The sequence below is a fragment of the Pieris napi genome, chromosome 20 (assembly GCF_905475465.1).
Source record: "Pieris napi chromosome 20, ilPieNapi1.2, whole genome shotgun sequence".
NCBI classification, from domain to species: Eukaryota; Metazoa; Arthropoda; class Insecta; order Lepidoptera; family Pieridae; genus Pieris; species Pieris napi.
In genome coordinates this window covers 10,195,937-10,218,095 of record NC_062253.1, presented here as the reverse complement: position 1 = coordinate 10,218,095, position 22,159 = coordinate 10,195,937, and the positions used below count along the sequence as shown (strand labels likewise).

Sequence of the window (22,159 nt, the reverse complement as noted above, 5' to 3'; positions counted from 1 at the left end):
GACACTGCCTAAAGAACACGAAAAATAAATAAAAATCACACATTATCCTAATATGAATTTGGAATTATCTTCTTTAAAATCTCAACTTTCAATGATAACAAAAACAGGCAATACATATAGTCAAAGAGATTTTATTACAAGTTCATACATAGTATAATGCGAAAAGACTTTTTCCCCGACCTAATATTTAAGTTTTACTTTTATTATTTTATGAACAAATAGTTAGCCTGTCTATCTCGACCATCGTTGTTTCAACTGAAATCGAATTCCAAAAACAGCAGATACTAAGCCACGGAGTCAAATCCTAAAAAAATCGTAATTTCATTAATCCTCTTTGTCTAACGTTACAGGTGGAAACATCTCACACAGTCCGTATTGAGGTGGAAGGTACCCCTGCACCTGAAGTCAGCTTCTATAAAGACGGAGTTCTAATCACCAGCTCAGACCGCATCATCATCACCAAAGAATCCGACGAGGTTTACACCATCACCATTAAAGATGCCAAGCTTACAGATTCCGGATCGTACTCCATTGTTGCTAAGTAAGTATTTTTTATTGAGTTGGTTTAAGATTTGATTTCAAAGCGATCTTATATTTTCTGTAATCAATGGCACAGATTCGGAAGAACTAGAAGAATTGGCAATAAACTCTTCGTCACTCTTTTAAATCGCCACGTTTTTAATTTGATTAAGAGAAAAGACGGTATTAAATAAAATCTTAATAATAACTGTGTTTGTTGATTTTTTCCGCATTTAAGGGCCAACTTCGACATCTTAAAATTTAATATTGTCTTACAGTATGAGAGATCAAAAGTAAAACGTTGTGTGACTTTAATTTTAATCTATTTAAGTTATAGGAAATATTTGACATTTAACATAATACTGTATACAAAAAATATGGGTCGTAAAATGTGTTGCAAAATTTTTACCGTAACCTGATATTTTGTTCAATGGTAAGCTTACCAGCGCCAAAAACAACAAATTGTGATTGTACAGTTGGTAAATAGCCAAGTTTCTTAGCAGCAGTACTGGCCTAATGGCAAAGATTCGCTAAAAAAATCGTGAGGAAACCGACATGTCCTAACCCAACTAATTTCAATGTGTTTAAACCATCGCATAATCTGTTTAAAATAAGGAAATAAATTCTGGCTAAATATCATTTATTCATGTAGCTAATTATATTAAGTATACATTTATAAACGTCACTAAAAACACGAAGTATTGCCAGTCTTTTAAATCGTCATGGTTTTTTTACGAAATGTTTGTAAACACCAACCACCACCATGAACTTTATCACATTTTAAAGCAATTATTGTAATTAAATAAAAAATAATTAATAAATAAACTAGCGTCAGACAAATTTTATCACAACCATATTGTGTTATGACTAAGTTTTATTATTATTCATTCATTAAATAAGAGAACCGCTTTTACGAAGTCTTTGATTACGATGTTTGATTTTTTTTGATATATTTTTTTGAAATTTTTGACCTATGAGGTCTATATTATCTGTTTTTTAGTATAATAATATATACATTTTGGACCTTTCAGTACTATATATAAGTATGAAGTATATAAATATGAAATTAATAACAGAATATTTTATCCAAACTAATTCAAGAAACACAAATTTGTATTCTGTAAATTTTTTTTAAAAATTGAATTTTTTTGAGTAATAATTTAAGAATAAATTATTAGGTAAATAATTTGTGTGCCCTTTCAGAAACGAGGTGAACCAATGCTCTGACTTCTGGCAGTGGCATGTGACGTCACCGCCCAAGGTCATCAAGAAACTGGGCGAATCTAAAGTCTGTGAAGAGAAGGAAACTGTCACCTTTGAAGTTAAAACCGAAGCTGAACCCGCACCGACTGTCACTTGGTAATTCCCTTTATCAGTACCACGAACAATTATTATATTTGACTGATATTTCTCATACGAAATTAAGCCCGATCTAGCTTTTATTAAGTACCTACTATCCTATGGAAACTAAACAATTTTAATAGTAATAAATTTAGAAGCACATAGAGTTGATAAGGTGAAGTATTAAAAATATAAATAAAAACAACTCATTACCATTTTATCCTTATTCACGATGGCAACATTAAAGAACTATTAAGTTCGACTTAATGCTAATTTTATTTTCTGGCATATTATTAATATGTCATTATAAAAAATCCATCAATGTAATATGATTATTCTAGGTTCAAGAATAAGACAGAATTAAAAGAGTCATCAGCGATCAAAATATCATCATCGGGTGAAGCACACAAGTTGGTGATCACCTCAGCAGCCAGGGCTGATGCTGGAGAATACTCTTGTGAGGTGCGATTTTAGAAAAAAGTTTAATTTTGACTCCTTCAAAACTTAAAATATAATTTATCTTATAACCTATTTAAACAATGTTTTCTGATGCGTAGGTGTCTTTTTAATTTCTATTTTATATGTATATTCAGTTGACCTATAGAACTTTCTTGTAGTTGAACTTTGGAGTTAATTCTATAGAAAGAAATATCTATTGGAATGTTATTAAATTTTAATATTATGTACAAAATAGCCAAATAAAATAATACATTTTTTAATATTGGGAGCGTTCAAGTAGGTATTACGTCCCGCAATTTTTGGAGATTATTGACACACAACACGTTACGCGCTGTAACGTTCTTTTGTACCCAATAGTAAAACGTTTCGTGACCACCCAGTGACTCTTTATACCTAAAAGTAACATTATGTAAAGTACTGGAAAGTTGAAAAAAATATTAACAATAACGCGTAATTCAATCCCCGCCCCGCATCGTAACGTTTTACAAAAGGACCCCCCTTCGATTCATGAACTATTGAAATCAATGTAGTAGTTCGTGAGATTAGCGCATTTAACCAAACAAACACATTAGTTTAGTGTATAACATTGTGATCATAGATTCGTAACGTACACGGCTCAACGAGCGATTCGTGCCTCTTGAACGTGCGTTGCGGGCCCGTATTCACGCAACGGCTCAAGGACACCACTTCGAGTGAGGGAGATGTCAATGTTGAGTTCACTGTCGATGTCGAAGCCTATCCCGAACCTAAGGTGCAATGGTGAGTGGAAAACTTAACATCAAAAACCTACCTACAAAAATTCTTATGATTTTTTTTTATCTTTTCATTTCGTAACCAACTGCACTGCGATTATATTTTTTTTGATATCACGAAGATTAACCTTGATTTCACTATGTCCCATCATCAGAACCTGACTTGACATTTTCCAAATTGGTTCAAGTATTTACGTATAATCATCTCTATATATATAAAATTCTCGTGTCACAATGTTCGTTCCCATAACCCTCCGAAACGGCTCGACCGATTCTTATAAGTCTGAGAATCGGCTATCTTTCAAAGCCCTAAGTGATTAGGGATGTCCATTCCAAAAAAAATGTTTTTATTTTTTAGGCAATTTTTTTATGATATAGCATACAAAAATACATACAACCCTTAATTTTCACCCCTCTACCATCAACCGCTATTTTTTATTATTAGTTATTTTTATTGAACTAAAAAATTGTTTCCTAGAAATAATATACATGGCAAAACAACGTTTGCCGGGTTAGCTAGTATTCATATATAATTCTAATTACATAGAACCTCTTTTTAAAGACAATTTTTTTTTAATCAGTTTACGAGACTTCATACCTACAGGATTTCATTCAAAAACCACCTTAACGTATTCCAGGTACCTCGGTGACGTAGAAATAACCGAAAAGAAGTCGGTGTACAGTCGCATAGACAACGGAAGTACGCACAAACTGATATTGAAGGAGGTGTCAGCTGAAATGTCAGGACAATACTCCTGCAGGGTCACTAATGACCTCGGCGCTGATTCCTGTCAAGCTACCTTCACTGTCAACAGTAGGTTATCATCTATATTTCCCCCTTATACCTCAAAACTAATCTTATGACACCATTAACTAAAGTACTGTTTTGTCTCTTTCTGTCAAATTGTGTTTTCGTTGTCATAAAAAGGGACAGATGAGTTTGAACGATCCATTGATCCAATTAAACTGATTTATTTTTTATGGATAAGCCCGTCTAACTACAATGTGTATTACAATTTAAAATTGCTTATATATTTCTGTACATATTATTAAAAAAGTTAAATAAATACATATATATTGCTATTATTTTTTACAGATAAAGCACAACATTTAACTTAGCTGAAACAACTTTTCTACAATCTAATCACAATAATGCTAAATATTTGATTTCAGGAAAACCCCGCATCACGAAGAGCCTGATAGACATGACGGTGGATGAAGGTCAAACCCTGAAGCTGGAAGTGGAAGTAGAAGGATGCCCAGAACCGAAGGTCAAATGGTACAAAGATGGAAAGGAAGTGAACACTGATGCGAGAATCAAGATCGAACGGGATACGAAAAGGTTAGAATTTTATTATTATTGTTGCTTGCAAATTGATTTACGAAACTTTTTAATAATAAATTTTACACGATGTATTTTTTTTTTGATGAGGCCAAATAGTTGAAAAAATATTTTATGTGAGTCTTGGTATATCAAACAAGATACCGTTCAACCAAAACTTAATTGATATAAGATCTTTATTTTAAAAAGATAGATAAGATATTTATTTAAAAAAAATATCAAAAACATATTTTGAAATGCCAATGATTATTATCAGGTTGGAGAATTATAACCTCACTGTAACGTTAGTAAAGGAGGAAGATGGTGGGGAATATGAAGTTCGAGCTGAAAATGAAATGGGAAGCGTTTCGTGTAAGAGTACAGTCACCGTACACAGTAAGTATTTACATCAATAGCATCAAATATTTTTAGAACAATAGTCTGACGATAGAGATTAGTTTAATGTCTAGCGAACTCCTGATCTGCAATACAGAACACATAAAACTTAAACAAAGTATCGGTAAAGAAGAGCACGAGTTGTGGATACTAGTGAGTGTAACTTAGTCTCACGTAGAGTTGACTACTGCACGTAGTTTATGTAGTTTTAATGTGACGTCCTAGAATATTTGTAGTTTAAAGCAAAACTTGATTACAAGTGTAGGCATTCAATAGACTAGAATGCTCGTGTGTTTACATTTACATCCTTCAAAGCACGTAACATAGCATCTCCTAATTTAGAATTCCCGTAATTCATTTAATTGTCTTCATTTTTCATTGTGTTCGATAGCCAAAGAAGTTCATTCGAGGTTCACGAAGGAAACACTCACTGAAAATGAGTTGGATGCAGATTGTGCAGAAAAACAAAAGATTGTTGAAGACTTGCTCGACGATAAAGTCAAGAAAATAGCTACAAAAGAAAAATCTAAGTCTGAAGTTGCCGAAGAAAAATCAGTATTAGACGACGATGCTAAGGCTAAATCAGTTTCGTTTGAAGAGGTCGATAAGCCCGTTTCAAATAAAGCTAGGAAATCTCTAACAGAACCCGAAAACATTGAAAAAAAATCAGTTGATGATGTGAGTTTGCGTGCAGTTTCAGTAGAAGAGGTCGAATCAGTCGCATTCAAACCAAAAAAATCTGTCACAGAACCTGAAACCCTTAGTGAGAATTTGATAAACGAACAAGATAATGAAAGGCGAAATTCCATTGTTACCGATCTTGAAAAACCTGCTAAAGCGAAAAAATCGTTCACTGAGCCGGAAGTTGCTGAGGAAAAAGAGCTACTAGGTGATTCTAATAAATCTAAATGTACTACGGAGAGTGTTGATGAAGCGAAACCATACAAAGCTCAAAAGTCTGTAACGGAACCAGAAATTGTTGAAGAAAAATCATTTTGGGATGATGTAGATAACGATGGAAAGACCAAAACTTCTAAAGTTGAGAAAGTAGAATCTGTTCCACGTAAAGCTAAAAAATCAGTTACTGAGCCGGAAGTCGCTGAAGAAAAAGAGCTACTAGAAGATTCTAATAAATCGAAATGTACTACAGAAATTGTTGATGAATCAAAACCATACAAAGCTCAAAAGTCCGTAACAGAACCGGAAATTGTTGAAGAAAAATCATTTTGGGATGATGTAGATAATGATAGAGTGACCAAAACTAAAGTTGAGGAAGTAGAATCAGTTCCACGTAAAGCTAAAAAATCAATTACTGAGCCTGAAGTAATCGAGACAGGGTCTGTTATCGATGAAAATCAAAATGAAGTCAAAAAAGTTATCGAAGAAGTAGGCACTACAGTACAGCAAGCAGAAAAGACCGTTACTAAACCAGAAATAATCGAAGAAGTGGAAATTAAGTCTCCGAAACGTAAATCTATTAAAAAACAATCTACTGCTGAAGAACCATTGAGTGCTGATACTGAAGGTATAAAACGCGCTTTGCTTCTTCACAAACAGGCAAACAGCTTTACTTCGTGACACTCATAATTTTTTCGCGTAGCGTTGCATGACTTTAATTTGAGTTTTTCTTAACAATCCCAAGTGTGTTTATTGTTTAGGCCGAGTTTTCGAAACAGTAACCACGTTCAAGTCAGGTGATGATGGCTCAATTACTGTATCTAAAGTCAGCAGCACCCGTTCGCACGGTGCCATAATAACAGGTAAGTTAAAAAAACTACCCGCTTTCCTTCCCAAACTACATTTCCATTACATCACGTATTTAATTTCCCCTATCCGAAAAAGTAAATCGTCCTGTAGTTGTATTTTAGTATTCATGTACCCATCGTTTAAGCATGTTTATTTATTTCTTATATTAAATAATTTGTACTGTCTTTCAAATATAATAATATTTTAACTGATAGGTCCAGCCGAAACGCGCACATTACATAAAATGACTACAACTGCTATGCATTATGATGAAAATGATGAATGCGATAAAAAAATAATAATTCCTAATAAACCACACACAACTTCACTCGAAGTGGAAGAGATAGCTAGTCATAGCTACTTCTTATCTGAGCTAGGGTATTTCACTATACCTGATCACATAAGAAGGGGTACATACGGAATTATTGAAGAACCGCAAACCGACTCAGACGCTGATTCAATTCCTCGGATGGGTCGGTACGGCGGAAACCGTACATATTCTATTAGGTCTGCATCTGAAGATGAAATGAGTTGGCAAAACGATTCTCTATCCCGAGAAATATCTATTGAGGATCTGTCTAAATCACTTTTCGAAATAGACGAAACCAAGAAAGTATTCAGCAAGGACTCATACGTGCGTCAAACTTCTTTCAAAGAAGATTATTACACGAATGAAGGGGAGGAAGAATATGTTATTCTAAAGGAAAAGTCTGAAAAGGTATTTGAGCGTGACGTCACGGAAAAACTTATAGATATAACAAAAGAATTCGAAGATGGCGAATATATGAAATTCGGAAGTAAAAAAGATAATATTAAAAATAGACTTATTGAAGAATTAGTTTTAGAATCTCCTAAAAATATCACTAACATAACGAAAAATATAGCCGAAACAACAGTAGAACGGAAGAGAAAGATAGATAAAAGTTTATTCATTGTGGAGGAAGAAGACGGAAACATCGAAGAGTTATTGAAGAGAAGCCAAAGACAACGCAGCATTCTTGACGATATTTTAAATTCGGAAGAAGAAAAAGGTAATCAAGTCAATTAAATTATTGATCAAGAAACAATTTGATAAGTGCGCGCGGCTGTGAACAAAATTGTAACGCTATTTGTACATCACAGTAACATATCAATGTCGCTTGAAATTCAATTGCTGGTTGTTTACTTTTGGTCTGCTTTTCGATATGCACAAAAAACAGATCAATATATAACTGCAATATATATTTACTAATGTTCGAACGTATGTTTGTTTTAGCGCGCATGCGTAATAACTTTTCCTTCTGGCATACTAATAATTGGGTCTTACGTCGAAGGTGCTAGTCTGCAAATGTCGTCTTCATCAAGGTAAAACTTTTCGTTTATTTTGTGGCATGGCATCGGTATGTTTAGTATACTCACGGTAGGTACATACATATCACATGGTTACAAATTACTACACATAAACTCTTGGTAAGTATTACTAATTTTATTGCGATAACGGCTGTAAATAAGCGCCAAAGTTTTTGTACGATTGAACAATTTTGCACAACTGTATACTGCTTATGGTAAAACTATTTTGTGCCGACATATTTCTAAATGTTATTTCTGTATCAATATTCAAGTTCCTCATATTATTGAAGTGAAAACTTTTGAAGTGAAAACTTCTTTAGCGGCGTTGTACACTTTTTTTGGAATGGGTAAAAAATGTTAAACTCGCGTCAGGACATGTGACCTGATCGAAAATTCGTAAGACGGATGGAGAGTAGACAGCTGGCGCGGCGTTAGGCGTATATATAAATATTTTATTCTACAACATAAATGATAGTACTTTTATACTGATAATTAAAGCAATTCGTGCAAAATTATTCCCTAACCATTCCAAAATATCAAAAATGCACAACGTTAATATTCAAGTTTTCACTTCTGCCGGCACTCCCGGAGTGCAACCCGTCGTTTTTTTATATATTTCACTTGTATGTAGCTTATTTCATTGTAAAAATTTTCTAGCTATTGCTATATAAAACCTTAGCTCTCCTGTGTAAAAAATATAAATTCACAATATCCCTCTGTTTCTAGCATCACCCATATTAAAAGAAAGCAGTATGAAAGATGGTCACACGTTCGAATCCCTACCATTAGTATACACAGTTGAGGCGGTTGGTAAGCCAAAGCCCACAGTCCGTTGGCTTCATAATGGTGAAGAGGTTAAACCAGATAAAGGAATCCACCTTACGAATGAAGGTGATGTTTACAAACTAGCGATAGATGCAGTGGATCTTAAGGATATTGGTAAATGGCAATGCGAGATCAGCAACAAACTTGGCAAACAAGTTTTAGATGCAGAACTGGCCGTTTCTCGTAAGTAATTTTTATATCTTTGTTCGTATTTTATTTATAAAACGTTTTGCCTTTAGTACCTTAGCTTTGACTCTTCTCTGATTACCGCCTCCTGGTGTAGTAGATTCTGGTCTCTCTCATCTATATCCTTCAAGAGCATGTACATTTATTTACACAACTTTTGGTGTGATGTAGTACAAATCAATTCCTTAGGTACTGTTCTGTACTGTGTTATTGATTGAATTTTAAAAATGTATCTTTCTTCTCTATTATCTATTTATGAGTTGTTAGATGGCGTTCGTCGTTTACCACCTAATCACGCTCCATTTTAACTATTAAATCTTTCCAGCGGTGGCCGAATACCGCAAACCAATCTTCAGGCAACCATTAGAAGCTCAACGCGTAATGCAAAGAGAACCCGTCACTCTCAAAGCCATCTGTACGGCTGATCCGCTACCACATGTCGCCTGGCTCCTCAATGGAAATGAGATTGTACCGGATGCAACTGTTACTACCAGTGCAGATTCAAAGGAACTGGAGCATGGTCTGAAAGAGTGCATCTTCACACTACAAATTCCTACTGGTAAGTACTGAAATAAATTCTTATTCTTAGAATTATATAACTCCAACGTATGGACCCCAAACGATTGGAGTTTCTTGACTAAGCAAAAAGATGAATGGTTTTCAAAACAGGATGAAATTCCTTATTTAGCAAAAGCAGTCTAAATGCACCGTCTGTATGTGTCTCTCTTTTCATTACAGTGTAAACACAATGTGATTGTACGAGACGAAAGAGTATTTCAGTTTAAAGTAGTATTTATTTTTTTATGAATAATGTGGCTAAAATGGAAAGAAGATGTTGGGTCTCTAAATTTGACGATCGACAATTTAAATTGTTAAAACCATCAAGCAATCAACAATCAGTTGACGTAGAAAATTCACATATAAATTCAAAGGCGTCTTTTACAGGTCGTCATCAAGACACAGGAGTGTACACGATCCAGGCGAAGAACCAATACGGCATCGGAGAGTGTTCAGCTCGTCTCGACATCCTTCTGAGGCCAGAAATCGAAGGACTTAAAGACGTCACAACGGTTCCCTATGAAGAAACCACTTTCGTCGCTAATATCAGAGCTAATCCTATTGCAGAAGTCAAATGGTAAGTCTAAAAGCCTTATACATGTTTCATTTAAAACAATATTTGTGTTAAATAACTTAACTTCGGGGGTGTTCATAAGAAACTTGTATTCTAGTTAGTCTAGGAATTTTGAGGTCATGTCTTGTTATTTCCGTTGCACTATATATTTGTTTTTTATTTAAGTTTATTGTTAATACCATTTAATTCTTGTGCAAAGTGTCAATAAAGAAATATGTTTATAACACGTCTCGCATGGCTCGTCTCAGACCCAAAAGTCGTAGAAAGTTTCACCTACAAAAAATAAAGTTCCTGAAACTGACGTAGAATTTTTTTGCCGAAATCCAGTGATACAATTTAATGATATAAATATTTGTAGGAGCAAAGATGGCTACGTGATCCAACCTTCGGCTAACATCGAAATCAACGAAGATCTCGCAAAGGAGACATACAGTCTTACAATTAAGAAGATAGGAGTTGCAGATGCTGGAGTTTACACTGTCACCGCTAAGAATGAGATCGGAGAGACCGCTCAACAGGCTAAACTCACTGTTCATAGTACGTGTTCATTTTATGTTATTTTAGATAGTAGTAATTTACGTAGGTATATTAAACGTAAAGTTATGATATAGTTCCTCTACTATGATACAATAAATTTAAATGTATCTTACGATAACGGTATTTGCAGACGCATTATGAAATAAAATAACCTAATTATCATAAAACACCAGCTTCTTCCTTTTGACCAAATTCTCCTTCGCTGAATTTGGTTTCTTGTCGAATTGTCAATCTCCTATGTATTACTGATCCGCTTGATTCTCTCTTTTCTACAAATACTACGTGTACTATGGTGAGTGTTCTGAAGAATTATTTGGGTTGATCCCTCCTGCCTCGTTTCAATCTCAAAATTTCATCAGCATCACCTTGACGGCTGGAAGTTCTTCACGGAAATGTTTCCCCCATTTTTGGGACAAAGAGAGAAAATCAACTTTTATCTATTTCCAGCCAACGAACCCCAATTCACAAAACCGCTTCAAAAACAAACTGTCAAAGACTACGATGACGTCACTCTTAAAGTTCGATGCGATGGAGTGCCAAAGCCAGATGTCAAATGGTACAAGGAAGGAATCGAATTAGCTAATGATGAACGAAGGACTATCACCACTGAGGTGGGGGGACAAGTGGACAGCGAGCTCGAGATTAAGCACTTCAATCCATCGGATGCTGGAAAGGTCAGTATTTTTACTAAGTATACCAATCATACTTTGACATACATATCTTAATATATATAAATTACGTGTCACGTTGTTTGTCCGCTATGGTCTCCTAAACTACCGAACCGATATCAATCAAATTTGCACACCGTGTTTAGTTTGTTTGATCCAACTTATGAGATAGGATAGCTTACATCTCAATTTATACCCGCAATATTATTTTATTGCAAAATATTTGTTTATTATTTAATAGTCACAATTCTAATAGATGGCGCTGTGTTGAAAGTACCAACGTTTCACATAAGCTTCAATTTAATGGCATAACGACCAAAAAAGCATGGTGGTCCCCATGACTGGTGTTCTCCTACCGTTTCCCTTGAATAGGTTACTACTATGTAATATAACTAAAACTTTAGCCACAGAAACGCTTGGCCGGTCTGCTAGTATATATATATATATATATATACCGATATGCACACAACATTTCACGAAAATCGGTCGAGCCATTTTAGAGGAGTTCAATTACAAACCATGTGACACGAGAATTTTATATATTAGATTTAATAATTATAAAAAGGTTTAGGTTTTATGTTTTCTTGTTTTGTTTATATTATGATAGTTGAATTTTGATATTAATAAGTTTTCTATTTTATTAGTAGTAAGTTACTGTAAAAATAGGAAATAAATGTTTTTTTCCCAGTTTTGAGCAATTTTCTGTACATTTCGACGGTCACACTGATTCCATCCCCCCCCCCCCTCCCCCCGCTCCTTTTGGGTTTAACTTCGAGAGTAGGTTTCGAGTGTGCGCCCATGAATTTACTTCTTTATACAAACTTATATATATTCTTTATCGCCAATTATTATTCAATTAAAACCTAAAATGTACATGAAATCCCATTTTCAGTACAAAGCAGTAGCGAGAAACCTCTCAGGTGAAGCGAGCACGGAGGCGGAAATATCTCTTGCGCAGGTGTCCCCCGGCTTCGTACATAAGCTGGACCGGCAGAAGGAAGTCGACGAAGGGGAACCCTTGGAGCTGAAGGCCAAGGTCGACGGCAGCCCAATTCCTACCGCTCAATGGTAAGAATAATAGCGATGATTTCGTTAACAATCGTGTTATATGTTACAAACAGCAAGACTTTTCAATTATTAATAATAAATTAAATAATAAAAAAGGGTGCATGTACTTATGTACGCTCGTAAGAAGTTATACTTCTTTGGCATTATTAAAAATAGTTTTTGGTTGCTTGCAAATAATTAATTACAATTAAATAATCAAAGACTGGAAAAGGAGTCATTATAGTCAATAAAGTTCAGTTTACATTTTAAAAATTAAATATTTATTATTATTCTCTTACATTAAGTGTAACATAAATTCTATTATTATTCGAATGTTGTTTTTAAATTATGTCCAATGCCGTAGCATCTTCCGTGGGCAACTTCATTCTGTTAATTTTGTGTCACGGTGCGCGCGCATCGTAAAATTTCACTCTAACCAATTTTTCATAACGCGCCTAAAGAAGTATAACTTCAAATTTTTTTTAAATATATAACTAGAAGTATTTTTTTAGCAAGAACAATGACTTCAGGAAACATGAGCTGAACAAGCTTTGTGTGTTTTTAAGAAAATCTAATAATTAAGCGCACTCTTTATCAAAAGGAATTATTAACTTCTACCGTGACTTATTTGGATCGCGATATAAATGGATTCTTTAAAGAATAATATTTTAAATGAAGTAAATTAACTCTATGTTAATATCATGTAAAAAGATGTCTTCGGATTGTAGTTTAAGACTTGGTCGATCATTTTTATTTTAATATGGAGTAAAGTTCGGTGGCGGTTGTTGTTGATATTTTCAGATATATGTTAAATGAAACAAACTTTGTTTGAAGCTAGGATTTTAATCACACACATGAGCTTATAAGTTACTGAAACTTAGGGGTTGCTACGCTAACAAAAACCAACTTGGCATATCTAAGGGTTCATAAATCTAAGTGATACTTCAATAAGTGTAGTCGACCTTTTAGGACAGTACCAGACACAAGAATGTTGTATTACAATTAATGAGTGAGGAAAAAACTAAAGGGCTCATTTTGGCTTCAAGTTTGCGATGATTGTTTACATTTTGTTTACGATTCTAATTATTAAGTAAAATATATACATATATGTTACTCTTTATTTATGACTATAGGTTTAAAGACGGCGTAAAACTCCCAGCCGACGACCACGTGAAGCAAGTATCTCTTCCAGATGGTACCATTAAACTGAGTATCGATCACGTGACACCATCAGATTGCGGCGCTTACAAACTCATTATCACCAACCCCAACGGCGAACACTCCGCCTTGTGCGCTGTTGCTATTAATCGTAAGTTTAAAATCAAAATAATTAAATCTAAACCATTCTCGAATTCACGAATCACAAAAAGAAATCCGAACACACAAAGCCATAAATATAGTATAAGATCCCGCTATACAACGACCTTCACCGAGATGCTTATTTAATGAAACTTATTTTATATTTAATTTAATATGTCAATAAATATAATCCATATGGGTTGCCTAGCAAATTTCAGTCCAGAGTATGTTTAATTAATATTTAAAAAAAAATTTTTTTTTATAATTAGCATGTAGTAAATTTTTTGAACTTTTTTCAATCAATATTTTTAATCAGGGTAGTATTATATATGTATCACTATAACCTTCTTTTATACTAAAGATGTATATATACTTTAGTGTCACATAAAAAATATACACATAAATAATTAATTGATTAAAAACAACCTTACTTTTGCATATTCTATGGGCTTCATACTTTCGATTGGTATAGAATTTATCTAATAATCATACCGGTGAAATGTTTAAAAAAATATTTTTTTTTTAAATTAATTAAAAATACTCTGGACTGAAATTTGCTAGTCAACCCATATGGATTATATTTATTGACATATTAAATTATATATAAAATAAGTTTCATTAAATAAGCATCTCGGTGAAGGTCGTTGTATATCGGGATCTTAGACCAAAAAGTACACAGAAGATATTGGTAACTAAATGCATTGTGTCAATAAAAAAAAATATTGAAAAAAATTTTAGTTTGCTCAATTTACATAATATTTGGTTTACTTGGAAATTTAATATTTTACTACATTTTAGGTTTATTTTTGAAATTATCTTCATGTATTTATTGTTTGTATTCAAAGAGTAACTCAGCTCTACTCATATTTTCAGCCGTATAAGCACTGTATAGAACAGATCGCTTGTTACGGCCCGTTGTTCATATTATCGTGTCCCTTTTGTTTTGTTATATACCATATAATATCGATATCAACTTAAAAAATACTGATGACAATATTAGTAATAATAATGACCTATCCAAAAAATTTTACAATTTTTTTTTAGCAACACCGCGTAAACCCTCATTCAGTCAAGAGTTGGAAGACACGAAGGTGATGGTGGGTCAACCTGTGAAACTGGAAGCCAGGGTTATGGCCTTCCCAGCGCCTGAGGTCAAGTGGTTTAAGGATGGTAAGATAATATCTATTTTAATCAATTATTTTTTTAGAAAATTAAATATGCATACTCTGATTTTAATTCCGTAGAATTCTGACAGCTATAATTTTTTGACATGTCAGAGATAACAAACCTTTTTGGCCGAGAACATTTTTCTATTTCAATACGAGTCTGAACATCTGTCTATACATACATTTTATTGTTAGTTAATGTACCCATTTTATTAACTGCGGTGCTCCACATTAAAAGTGGTTTAACGGCGAGTGGTCATTACGTTCCTTTTCATCACAAACAGTAAAAAACGCACAAGTAAAGATAACATTTTTTTAAAGGTTTACTAAAGCTGTAAAGTAGGCGGTGATGCCAGCTAAAAAATAAAATAAAGTAATTAAAGTTAATTCAAAAAGATTAAAAAGAGTGGCGGAGAGTTTATTGCCAGTTCTTCTTTTCCGTTCTACGCCCTTGATTTGAGAACTGCCAGTAAATGTAAAATTTGAAGCGTTTCATATATATTTCTTTTTTGACGTTCATAAGTGTACTACATGAATAAATGATTTTTGAATTTGACTTATACTGGTATTAAAAAATATCTAGGTCTGCCCATCCGACCGAGCCAAGCCGTGAACTTCATTAACCAACCTGGCGGTGTCATCGGTCTGGCCATCGATGCCTGCAAGCCCGAAGATGCCGGAGTTTACTCTCTTACTCTCTCTAATAAGCTGGGAGAAGCTGCTTCGAAGGCTTCTGTTGAGGTCAGTTTTATGTCATTTTTGTTTGAGTCTCCTCGGAGACTAAACTTCTTTGAGTATAATGTATTTGTAACTGATGAGTTTTTGGTTAAAAGTTAAAATCCTTGGTAGTCATTATAAAAATTTTAAACTAATTCTGTTCTCTTTCTAATTGTGCAAATAAGATAAAAACTACTTACTACTTAAATGAAACATGAGTGCAGGTGTAGAAAAAAAATCAATGGCGTTACAACTTTTTTAGGTCAGGGCCTCAGATTTCTGTATCTGTTTCATGATCATTTGTTTATCTAATAGGCAAGATGGTGATCAGCCTTGTGTGAATGAAGCACGCCCACGACTTTTTTGGGTCTAAGACATGTCGGTTTCCTCACGATGTTTTCCTTCGCCGTTCGAGCGAATGTTAAATGCGCACATAGAAAGAAAGTCCTTTGGTGCACATCCGGGGATCGAACCTACGACCTCAGAAATGAGAGTCGCACACTGAAGCCACCAGGCCAACACTGCTCTCAAAAATGAAAAATTTAGAATACTTCCAAAATTATTAGAAATACATGTTTTAATGGTTTTGAAATAATATATAGAATTTTCTATTTACTTGGTTTGGCTTAAAACAATTTCAGGTTGCACAAAAAGAACGTAAACCAGCATTTATAGCAGAGCTGATGCCGTCCAAAGTGATCGAAGGGTTCCCTGTCAAGATGGAAGTCAAGGTCCTCGGCCATCCTCAACCGATTATCAAATGGTATTATTTTTACTCTAGTTGCGTATCCATAGACAAATTAGACATATCATTATTTACAAACAAAAACACACACACATAAACACACAAAATAACAAGAATCAAAGAAAAAAAAAAGAAAATGTGAGATATCAAAAACAATAAAAAAAGGTTGCGTGTACTTAAGTACGCGCGTAAGAAGTTATACTTCTTTGGCTTTCTTTATTTTTTTTTAAATATAATTAATTAATAATTAATATTTAACGTTAACAATTTAATAATATTTAATATTTAGTATATTATTCAATTTTTAATTAATATTAATAACAATTATTATTATTATTTTATTATATTATTAATTCAATTTAATAACTTGGTATGTTTCATAACCTTTTAACTAAGTAACAATAGGTCTTTGTGAAAAAACATTGCTATATTTCTTTGAAAAAATAATTAAAACTCCTTTATTTGTTTAAAAGATAAATGTCATTATGGTCATTCAAAATTCTTGGCATCGCTGCTAACTTCACGCATATTCTATTTCTTTTTACTTGTAGATTGTCTTATCCCCATCTCGCTCGTGCACGCTATAATCACACTGACAACTTTGTGTCACGGTGCGCGCGCAATCGTAAAATTTCACTCTCATCAATTTTTCATAACGCGCCTAAAGAAGTATAACTTCAAAAATTAAAATTAAAAAAAAATCCTATTCCCATTCGGTTCGTTTCAAGTATGTAATGCGTGTGTGCTGTGACTGTGGCCCTGGCACAGCATCCGTGTTTTTAATTATTGTTAATTAATTCAACTTCTTTTAATTCTCAGTCTTGTCTTCAAACGACTAACATCACGCCCGTTGTTAAAAAAAATGAATACTTTTGTTGACCTTACAGTTTTGTTTTTAATTTTGATAATGATTACAAAATCTCTTAGTGGATTATTATATTGAATCAACTTCCAAAACCTTCCTTTTTATGATAAATAGGTTTGTCTATATGGATGATATTATCTACTCAATTAAAAGTGACTATTGATTAAGTTTGAGATTTTAATCCTGATATAACTCTGACTTTATACAAACCTTCATTGAACTGGTCTCAGACCAGACACAGAATTTCATTTCAATTTTTTTCTTTCTTTTTTATTTTGGAACGAAGTTCCTTATCGCGCGTTGTGAAAACGGGGTCTAGACGGAAAAAATTCTTACGAAAAGTTGTCACGACACTTTTTTGCTATTTGCTATTGTAATACACCGGTTCTCGTCCGATCACCGAAGTTAAGCAACGTCGGGCGAGGTCAGTACTTGGATGGGTGACCGCCTGAGAACACCTCGTGATGTTGGCTTTTTTTTGTAGGGATAAGAAATGAAAATTATTTTTGGAATCACTTAACTAAATTAGTGTCAAGATTGGTGTCAAGAAAATCTATCATACTGTTATGATACCAATTAACATATAAATTAATCGAAAGGAATTTCGTTCCATCCGGGTGTCCCTTGACACCTCTAAAGTTTTTTTTTTTCTCATTAGTAAATATTTTATAGGACGCACAACGGCAAAGAAATAGTCCCTGATGGTGAAAGAGTCCGCATAGTCGCACAACCGGACGGAACTCACGCGCTACTGTTCAGTAAGGCCACGGCAGAAGATGCAGGGAAATACGGCGTTGTTGCCATCAACGATAAAGGAGAAACCGCCAGTACTGCCGAACTTAGTGTTGCCAGTGAGTATATATTTTCTCGCAATTAAGTTTATTTTTCTCCTGTATAAAACGCGATTTCTTACTACGCGAACTCAAATTAATTCAAATACGGTATTAGGATAGTAACATCAATATTTATGTGGAAAAACTTGTATACTATTCCAATTTTATTCGTGTAGAAATGGCCATCAAATGTTATCAATGCTTTCATTGTGTCGATATAACACATCCTTCGAATGGTAGAATTGTATAAAAATAAAACACGTGTAATTATGTATAACATACATGTCTAGTGAAAAGTCGATAGCGCTGTCATAGATGAAATTATCTAAAGCCATAGACGGACCGCATGTTGCAGTCAAGACCGACTGCAATATGCGGTTTGCTCAGGAACTGCTCGAGCGGTCCGTGTATTGCGAATATGAATTTAGTAAGGAAACTGCAGATCGCCGTGCGGCGACCGCATATTGCAGTCAAGACCGACTGTCCGTCTATGGCTCTTTTTATACGACGTATACTTAAAAACGCTATAGTTAAGTTCGTACTAAAAACTCAGATCTACCTACAGAGGCGTAACTATACCAACTGGGGCCCGTTGCAAATTCTTTTGATGGGGCCCTATCAGTAAAAATCGTCACGTTGTACTCGGTTTAATTTTAATATACTTCGAGATTTTCAGCGTACTCAATTACACGTTGTATATGTCCCACTAATGGCCATAGGGCTCCTCTCTTAGGCGAGATGGAATGGTCTGTAGTCCCCACGCTAGCCCAATGCGTAAATCACAGAGCAGTTTTTTTTTTTACTTATGTAACTTTAATGACGTTATGGTTTATAACATTTTCCTTTGAATAATTGTAATGTAGAGGGAGGATAAAACTTGCTGAGTTTCTTGCCCGTTCTTCTCAGAACAAGGCCTCCTGGTAGTTTTGTGAACGGATGGCGTAGTCTTGCTCTTTCGCGAATTTTGTGAACGTTTTTGACATTCATAAGACGCATCTAAATTGAATAATCGTATTTTGATTTGATTTGATTGATTCCATTGATTGGATACTTCACATTCATCCATAGAACATAATATCTCTTGGGCGTTGGGCATAATATCTATTGTTAGGCCACTGTCTCCCTAATGTGAAGCTGAGTAATTTGCTTTTTGAATAACCAAAGACAGGTTATGTTAGATCGTAATTTTCCGTGAAGTAAAGAAAACACATGTTTAAAAAAAAATTACATTTAGGCCAGTGGGTTCTACCTCCTTGGTAGAATTGAAAATTTAGCAGTTAATACTTAGTTTGTCAATGGCCAAAACTTGCTACAGGCCGAACCGATGACACCAGCCCCGAAGAGCGTCCACAGTTCCTACAGAGTCTACGTGAAGTAACAGCTGATGAAGGCCAGCCCTTAACACTCTCCGCACCTTTCGTCGGAAACCCCGTACCTGAGGTATCCTGGAGTAAGGATGGACAGGATCTTAAGCCCAATGACAGGATTCTGCTTACGTGCGATGGCAAACGGGTGAGTTACAATACTAATTTCGTGCATCTTTGACTGAGAAATGCAGAATAAAAATTATATTCATCATATCATCATCAATTATATTCTGGCCTGTTACCACAAGGCTTTTATAGTCCTAATATAGGCACCGAAGGCCAAGGTCTATCACAAAGATGGTCAATATCAGCTGCATGTAAACCCCTAAAATTAAATATTGTGAAGAAGCATATAAACTTTATTATTATAATCCTTCATTGAAACTCTTGTTTTGTTTTTTTTTTCAAATTATTTATTCATATCTATTTTGTCAGTTTAACTGTTTTTGGGTTTTCGGAATTTGTCCGCACACTTGCAGTGTTACAGAAAAAATATGATACCATTTTTGGAATAACCAAACGAACAAGCAAATGTTCAAAAATAATTAAACAAATTCAACGAAGAGCGGTTCGAATCGTCGACGACCAATGCCTCTCCGAGCGGCTTGATCCTTTCGCGTTGCGTAGATATGTGGGGTCACTCTGCATCTTCTACCGCATTTACCATGGAGAATGTTCAGAGGAGTTGTTCGGATTAATACCTGCAGCTTTCATCATCGGACGTTGAGGCAGGATACAAAATTCCATCTGTATCACCTCGACGTCCGTCGTTCCACAACTGAGCGTTTCCTAAGGCAGTTGCTGCCACGCAACCAATTCGACTTTTAAGGGTTCTTCTAGAAAAAAGCGTACATATTATTAAAAGGCCGGCAACGCACTCGCGAGCCCTCTGGAGTGTCCTAGGGCGGCGGTATCACTTAACATCAGGTTCTCCTGCCCGTTTGTGCCTATTCTATAAATAAAATTGATAGGACTAGTGATGAACAGGAGTATCATAAAGCCATAATTTTTCAACAGACTACTATTCGTTGTAGGTCGGCAATCTACTTATAAATGAAATTCCAAAATGTCTGCCTACATTTGCACACACGCACTTTTGTATTTATATGAATCGTTTAATAATTTCCAGGTGGGTCTGGAGATAAACCCAATAGAGAAACCAGATGCAGGTGTATACTCCGTTAAGCTGGTGAACCCAATGGGAGAGGACAAGACCGAAGGCAAGGTTCATGTGAGGAAAGTCTTCCAGCCGCCGGCCTTTACGCAAAAGTTCACTGATTTGCAACAGGTTAGCTTAATATAATTGCTTTTTAAATACTAAAACTGATCAGTAAAAACAAATATTTATTAAATTATGTTTCTTATTTTGGTTGAAACTCGAAGCTTTTTAATAAAGTTATTTTTGAAGTTATACCACTTTTGGCGCGTTAGGAAAAAATGATGAGAGTAAATTTTTACGATGCGCGCGCACACCGTCACAAAAAACGACACCTCAAGTTAGCTTAGTCAATATTTTAAAGAAGAAGAAGTAATTTTTTTGTGATATTTACAAAAACTTTATTTAACTAGATAATGCGTTGTAATAAATCAAATCAAAAACTTTCAATGTATCAAATACCTTTTTTCTATGGTTAGTGTCGTTTTTTCTAAAAACGTAGAATAATTTTTTTTTTAATTTTTATCTTGTTACGCCAAAGAAGCATGTTTTTTTATTTGAAAATTGATTTTTTTTAAATCATTGCACGATATGAGGGCTCAACTAATGATATATAATTATTATTTTCATTAAAAAATTAACAACTTTTTTTCATAACCTTCTAGCTACCATCATTCGACGCGAAATTCCCAGCTCGTATATCCGGAATACCCGCTCCGGAAGTGACGTGGTACAAAAATGGTGCCCCTCTCTCTCCTTCTAACAAGTACCAGATGAAGAGAGATGGAGACGCTTGCTGTCTCTACGTTAGGGATCTAAATGAGCAGGACGCAGGACAATACAAGTGCGTTGCGAAAAATAAAGAAGGCCAGGCTGAATGCGAGGCTGCTTTGGAGGTGGTTGATAAGATGTAAGTTTTTTTTTATTTATTTTTAATGTGTTCCTTGAAATAGAAAATCCAATATGTTGATGAGGGTATTTAACATATGTTATGTTTCGAATAGTTATAGACTATTAAACTATATTTTGAGATAAAACCATTTTTAATTGGGAAGGTATACAGGTATTTTTTGACGTGATAACGTCTTTAAAATCGTTTTAGTCGGGTGACATGTTCAGAAACTTGTGTCACACCAAAACCTCACGAGCGCGATCGCGATCGCAGGTATAACGAGAGAGAGACGGACCGATCTCCCGTCTCATCTCGAGCGCTGCCAGTCATTCCGTGAATGTATGAAGAAAAATGTATATCATAGTCGAATAAGTAAACTTGTCATTTTACACCCGAAATTTATCATCAAAAGTGTGAATAAAACGATAGATGTAATTTAAAATTTGAAAAAATTGTTATCTTCATTAATTCCTTACTTCCCAAAAACTTATATCACCAATAAGACGTTATCACGTAAACATCTCGATCGTAAACCTACTTTACAAACAACCAATATTTTTTTTTTTACTTAAAAGTGTTCCCAAATCTTATACATTTTTATTTATTTATTTAATTTTAAATTACTTTTCACATTTATTTATGGAATTGAATATAAGATTATAACTAAATTAAATTATTTATTCGGAAATCGTTTATATAAAGATTATTGCTGTACTAATATCGCTATTAATAAACGCGTTGGTTGTTAATTAAAAATTAAGGGTTAATGAAAAATTGAAATATTTGAAAACCTACCAAATATACACAAACTATTTAATCAACATTTGATATTTATTCGATGTGTTTTAATGGTTGTATAAT

General features: G+C 34.3%; 1 protein-coding gene across 9 annotated transcripts in view; it reads left to right on the top strand.

Annotated features, from left to right (window-relative positions):
- Positions 1 to 22,159, top strand: part of LOC125059686 (obscurin) — a 119,780-nt gene that overhangs the window by 77,538 nt on the left and 20,083 nt on the right. For 5 of the 9 annotated variants that reach the window (XM_047664230.1, XM_047664229.1, XM_047664224.1 and 2 more), the window contains 24 exons: positions 351 to 541; positions 1,723 to 1,878; positions 2,202 to 2,322; positions 2,918 to 3,078; positions 3,710 to 3,885; positions 4,245 to 4,413; positions 4,670 to 4,788; positions 5,180 to 6,313; positions 6,447 to 6,548; positions 6,750 to 7,565; positions 8,590 to 8,871; positions 9,200 to 9,433; positions 9,820 to 10,009; positions 10,365 to 10,543; positions 10,991 to 11,217; positions 12,104 to 12,279; positions 13,392 to 13,567; positions 14,602 to 14,727; positions 15,307 to 15,464; positions 16,082 to 16,203; positions 17,723 to 17,901; positions 19,199 to 19,395; positions 20,380 to 20,538; positions 21,072 to 21,316. In XM_047664230.1, the coding sequence (XP_047520186.1) occupies positions 351 to 541; positions 1,723 to 1,878; positions 2,202 to 2,322; positions 2,918 to 3,078; positions 3,710 to 3,885; positions 4,245 to 4,413; positions 4,670 to 4,788; positions 5,180 to 6,313; positions 6,447 to 6,548; positions 6,750 to 7,565; positions 8,590 to 8,871; positions 9,200 to 9,433; positions 9,820 to 10,009; positions 10,365 to 10,543; positions 10,991 to 11,217; positions 12,104 to 12,279; positions 13,392 to 13,567; positions 14,602 to 14,727; positions 15,307 to 15,464; positions 16,082 to 16,203; positions 17,723 to 17,901; positions 19,199 to 19,395; positions 20,380 to 20,538; positions 21,072 to 21,316 (5,795 nt within the window). Of the gene's footprint in view, positions 1 to 350; positions 542 to 1,722; positions 1,879 to 2,201; positions 2,323 to 2,917; positions 3,079 to 3,709; positions 3,886 to 4,244; positions 4,414 to 4,669; positions 4,789 to 5,179; positions 6,314 to 6,446; positions 6,549 to 6,749; positions 7,566 to 7,789; positions 7,879 to 8,589; positions 8,872 to 9,199; positions 9,434 to 9,819; positions 10,010 to 10,364; positions 10,544 to 10,990; positions 11,218 to 12,103; positions 12,280 to 13,391; positions 13,568 to 14,601; positions 14,728 to 15,306; positions 15,465 to 16,081; positions 16,204 to 17,722; positions 17,902 to 19,198; positions 19,396 to 20,379; positions 20,539 to 21,071; positions 21,317 to 22,159 lie in introns of those variants that run through there. The other 4 variants (XM_047664227.1, XM_047664226.1, XM_047664228.1 and 1 more) reach the window with 4 other exon arrangements.